The 5,810-nt window shown below is 37.4% G+C and overlaps 1 protein-coding gene across 1 annotated transcript; it reads right to left on the bottom strand.

Moving 5' to 3' along the window:
- LOC132635042 (uncharacterized) lies at positions 1-5,352 on the bottom strand. The gene is made up of 7 exons (XM_060351255.1): positions 5,199-5,352; positions 2,051-2,491; positions 1,772-1,938; positions 1,598-1,678; positions 1,421-1,496; positions 1,253-1,345; positions 1-528 (listed from the first exon to the last, which is right to left on the bottom strand). The coding sequence occupies exons 2-7, from the start codon at positions 2,475-2,477 to the stop codon at positions 308-310; spliced, it is 1,065 nt and encodes a 354-aa protein (XP_060207238.1). The 5' UTR covers positions 2,478-2,491; positions 5,199-5,352; the 3' UTR covers positions 1-307.
- Between the last annotated feature and the right edge of the window lie 458 nt (positions 5,353-5,810).

Genomic DNA, 5,810 nt, shown 5'->3' with positions numbered 1-5,810 from the left:
TTCAACTGGGCGTCATCCGCCAAAATCATAAGCTACTAATATTAGGTAATTATGTTCAATATTTCTGACCAATCTCTCATACACATCCAGTGTAAGAGCCGCCACACATTACAACAACTAGAAAGATTTGTTACTAAACTGCTAGCACGAGTACTCAATGGTAGCTAGCATTCGGGAAGGATAAGGGTGTGCATACATGCACCTGCTTTCTTAAAAAGAAAGCAGAATAGCAAAATGCATGACTAGAGCAGCTATACATGACTACACATTGTGGAAACATCATCGAAAAGAAATTGCGGCAGATGATTCAGCGTTTCTTAGCTTTCTCCATATTACTAGCATTAGTGGCCTTAGAAGAACCAATCACATTCCCAGCATCTGTTTTTGGCCTCCGCGAAGGCATTGGATGGGAAGGACCAGCTGCATTCCCTACCCCCGGCCCGAGATTCCCTGAATGATGTGCTCTCTCCGTGGAAGGAAGTGCCCATCCACCCCTATTTGCACCATTCTGGACACTGCTCCCAGACCCTAGAACAAAGAAGTAGTCACATTAGACAAATTGAAAGCGCCAATGTGCGGAGGGACTATTATAACACAAATTGTAAAGAACTTCAACCATCTGGCGGTTACAGGTTTTGCATATATCACGTCTGTTTCCGCCAAATATTCAATTACCCTCAGGGAAATGAAAAGGACTCTCATCATCCAAAACCAAAAATATCAAACTCACCATATCATGCAATTCCAACCAAAATGTGAATCAAAGAATAAAAGAAAAAGAAGATCTAGTTGCTTAGTCAATTATTTTTGAACAAGCCTCAGTCCCAAACAAGTCGAGGTCGGATATACCAACCAAGTCGGGATCGGATATGAATCCCACTTCTCCATTTAAGCACATTTTATATCATACAACAACATAACAACAGCATTATATATCATCATAATACTACAAAAAATTATGGAAGTGAAAATAAGTTCTCTAACAAGTCTAAAGTTTGTTCTCAACTAGTAGATGATATTCAATTATCTCTATGGAGAAATTAAATAAGTAGGGGAACATAACACCAAACCTAAAAACTTTATCCCCAACCCCCCAAACCCACAACCCCAAAACACAAACACATCACTGCATTAAAGAAATTTCACACAAATGGAATGGTATAAGCTATACTTGCATAGCGACGACAGTCGAGAGTTTAAAAAGTTAGTAGAGCAAACAGAAAGATATACTTGCATATCCTATTATACTTACCAGTATCACCTTGTAAATTAAAACCCCCATACAGGCCAGGCAGCTGATTTCCAGCTTTTCCTTTCCAGGTTTCTTCAAATCCATCAAGTTCATCTACCAAAGACACTTTTATTCAGAAGCAGTCCACAGGAACCAACAAATGGGGATTCTCATTTAGCAATCACTTACTTTCATTAAGATTGTGCAATGTCTGCATGGTGTCCACCCTACCATCTGATTCGAGTTTCCGCGACAAAGAATGACCCTATATTAACAAAATTCCATCAAGTTATTTAAGCATAAAAAAAATGTAAGGTCTCAAGAAAATAGTTGATTCTATCTTTGCTGTCAAGGAAAACAACATACCTTATTATGTATTCCTCTTGAAACCCTGTGACTTGCTTGCCCAGTAGCTGAATTGGCTTCTTTACTTTCCTCAAACGTCAGCTGCAAATCCAAACAAACAATGACAGATAAGGCAAGGCCATAGCAAACCCGAGCTCTATAGTCCTATAAGTGCTTTAGTCAATAGTCACTTACTCCATCACTTCCTGTCCTCCTGGTTTTGGAAGAACTATAATAGGTGCCATTTGCACCACCATAAGACATGGTAGAACTCTGAAAGCTAAAGCTACGAACTTGTGGCTGCTGTTCATTATTTTCTCTCCGGAAATCATTCTGGGCTACCACTTGCTTGCGCTTTCTCTCTGCAAAAGCAATGTATCATTCATCAATCAATATCTATACAAGCAAAAGACCTTACAACCTTGGAAATGAAAATGAACAATAGGCGCTTAATTATAACGGAACTATTTTCACCTCCTGCTTCATCATCTGGATATTCAACAAAAGGATCAGTACTTGGCCTAGCATGCTTTCTCATGTTCTGTTTCTTCTCTTCCGAAATATCCTTTTCCTCTTTCTCATCATCAGAGTCCAACTCCTCAATAACAGGACCCCTAGACCTAGGCTGCTGGAAGGGGACAGAAGGCTGTTGGAAGGGGACAGAAGGCTGCTGTTCCAGAAATCCAGCCATGTGCGAGTCCATGAACGGGCCTCCGCTAGGACCAAAAGGGGTCGATCCAAACATGCCTCCAAAGGGGCGTGTGAAGAAAGGATCATCAAATGGGTCTCTGCCTCCAAAAAAGCCAGATAATAAACTCCTCTGACCTCCGAATCCACCAGAACCACTGAAACTACCAAAAGGATTACCAAAATTGGAGAAAGGGTCTCTGCCTCCCTGCATTTTCAACTTTTGGCCTGAAAATTAAGCAAAGCTAGTTTCACTCAGTAAATGTACTATAAGCAACAATATCTTCATGCATAGTGGTGGAAACAAACAAGGTGAAATAAGTCGGGACATATAACCTTGAAACCAAACAAGTCAAGAAAGCATTTGGAGTGTATGGAAGCAAGAAAGCCAGTACTGTACTCCACTAAGAAATTATAAGAAAGTGAAAGTTATATAAGTCTTTCTTCTCTTAGAACCAAATTTACTTGGAATCGTGACCAGGGGCAAGTTTGGAAAATGAGAGTCAGACAAGAGTCAACAGAATATGCAGGAAAAGTCATTATGAACAATTCAAATTCACTACTCTAGGAATCAACCTCCACTCGAAGTATCTACGAAACTAAAATAGGGGACACTAGAATAAAAAGCACTATGCAATATTTATCAATGAAACAAAATTCCAACCAATGACATGCTGGGATAAAGTACAAAAGCAAGGAAAACAATTACCATAACACTAAATCCAGGTTCAAAAAGAAAAAAGAGCAAAAGGCACACTCTAATTTGCCAAGAGTTTAGTGTCTTCCCCTCCATATCGTTTATTCTTGTTACTTTATACATTGAAGCTCAAACATAAGTCAACCTTTTGACTGTTGTAACAGAGTATCTGCTGCTAAATATAAGCAGATATACTTGCATGTAAACTGCATTCTATTTATTACACTATGCAGCAAATTTTTCAACTAGTGTTTCATTTCTGTCACCCCGATAGTAGATTCTCAAATCCAAGGGGAAACAATCTTCCAACTGATATCCTTCTTTTCAAAACAAAAAATATTAGACATTCAGCTAAAGTCAAGGAGTATAGTGATGTGAAGGGACCGTTATAAGTTGTTAATCCTTTCTTAGAAGTACAGATGAAAAAACAAAAGATATTAGACATTTGGCTAAAGTCAAGGAGTACAGTGATGTGAAGGGACCATTATAAGGTATTAATCCTTTCTTAGAAGTATAGATACTATGACACGAGCTAGCACGATGAACACCTTCCTCAATTAGTTGATCAACAAATCAACTGCGCCTCAATCTCACAATTGTGGTCAACGATATAAATACCCTCTATATATTCAGACTTTTTTTTATATCGGTACTGCTGAGTAGTTCTCTTGTTAGGCACATTTGGGGTTCTCAAGAACCAGAGGTTCTCTAGATTTCACAGGCATCCCCTTTCGGACCTAATATAAGTGCAACAACTAAACCCCAAATTCAACTAGTTGAAATTTTTTATACAGATCCTTTGTTTCCATCGTATTCTACTCTCACTAAACCTGTTTTCATTCCTAGAGATGCAGGTTTACCTTGTCCTCTTGATACTTTTGATCTCATTTAATTGTAGAAGAGTCTTTCTCAATTTATTTGCTAATTTCGCCCTCTTTCTGATTTGATCTCCTCTAATCCTGTCCAATATTTATATGACTGTATATTCATCTTAGCATATTGTTCTAAAGAAATTCATCTTGTTGATGTGTTGAACTTAAAGTACATCATTTTTGTATCGCTCCAAACTCCAACATTCCTATTTCAATTTTGTATTGCTTCTAATCACAGAAAGATTTTAAAAAAAAAAAAAAGACAAAAAAAGACAAACCCTAGATATGAGTTAGCATTAGCACCACAATAATTTTGTGTTGCTTCTAATCAACAGAAAGATTAAAAAAAAGACAAACCCTAGATATATGAATTAGCATTAGCACCACAATAATTTCTTTCTTCCTACCAGAAGCTAGACATCCCATCGGGAACTAAACTTCCAATACATATAACCTTTCTTATTTCTAGTTATGTTAAACCCTTACTTTCTCCAGTACTTACCCATATTTCCAACTTTTTTTCAACTTCATATTTGGTCTCACCAATCAACAAAATATCACCTGTCCCAGTATAAACACAACAACAACATACCCATTGTAATACCACAAGTGGGGTCTAGGGAAGGTAAGATGTACACAGACCTTACCCCTACCTTTGTGAGAGGTTGTTTCCAATAAACCCTCGGCTCGAAAGAAGAGAGAAGAATTTGAAGCATGGTATCAAATAAAATATGACAGGCAAAATAGCAAGATACGAAGCAAATGAAGCAACAGATAGTAATACACATTGAAGAAAAGAAACTACGCGATTACTAACTAATACTACTAGTAAGGAGAGAACACTAGCCTCCCTACCTTCAGCAAATCCTCTAGTAGATTGCTAACAACAAATAAACACCGAAACATTGAACTAGAGAACGAAAGCGCTAACCGCCAATACAGCGTATACCAAAATTCTCTCTTTTTCATACAACGTTTACGTACCGATCATCGAACGACAAACCCTACCTTATCAAAAACAAACAACCCCTCCTAACCCCCACCCACCCAACCACCACCAAAAAGAAAGTGGTTATTTCCTCCCTGCTAACAGAGATTATTAATTAACAAACCCTACCCAATAAATAAACAATTGAAAAAATTAAGAATAACAAGAGATCGTGAAATATAAGTAAACATACCAAAAAAAAAAATGAAAGATAGTAAATTTATCATTTCCGAGCATAAACCGATTAAAATTATGATCGATCACCAGTGTTCCAACAAATAAAATTATGATCGATCATCAAATTAAACCAAAAACACCTTTTTGACAGTAAATACAAACAAATTAAACCCTAAACAGAGAAAATTGAAGGAGCGTTACCTGTAAAAACTAGTGTATAACAGATTGGAACTCTTTTTTTTTTTTTGGTAGGATATTTGGATGAAAATATTATAGATTTACGGATATCGGATTTATATTAAGTGTTTGGTAAGTAGCGTAAATTAACCGACTCTTTCGCGAGGAATGTTCTAGTACATGGCAGCGCAAAGCTTGAGTGTAGGGCCATTTCTCGTAGCGGGCTGGGCTCTGACATATGAAGCCCAATCATCAAAATGGGTTCAAGTTTTTGCTTTTTTTTTTTTTTTTTTTTTTTGCGATTATCCTTCATTTGGGGTGGCCTTTAATTTTTGGCCTTCAAATTGGTGATGTTTAAGTTTTACCCCTCGCCTAACACTCTGAGATTGTGGGTTTGAACCCCAACTCAATAAAAAAAAAATCACAAGGCAAAATTTTGCAAATTTGTCCAGTTGCCTGAAGGCAGAATATCTGCCTAAGGGCAAAATTTAAAGACCACCATTTTGAGGGGTAAAAATTAAAGGCCACCCCTGCAAAGGGCCATCCTGCAAATTGCATGGATACTTCAAAACGCACTGGTCTTTAATTTAATTTTTGCCTTTCGTATTTGCGGTTTTAAATTTTTGTTCTTGATGC

The sequence above is a fragment of the Lycium barbarum genome, chromosome 4, assembly GCF_019175385.1.
Source record: "Lycium barbarum isolate Lr01 chromosome 4, ASM1917538v2, whole genome shotgun sequence".
NCBI lineage: Eukaryota > Viridiplantae > Streptophyta > Magnoliopsida > Solanales > Solanaceae > Lycium > Lycium barbarum.
This window is presented reverse-complemented; position numbering and strand designations above follow the sequence as displayed.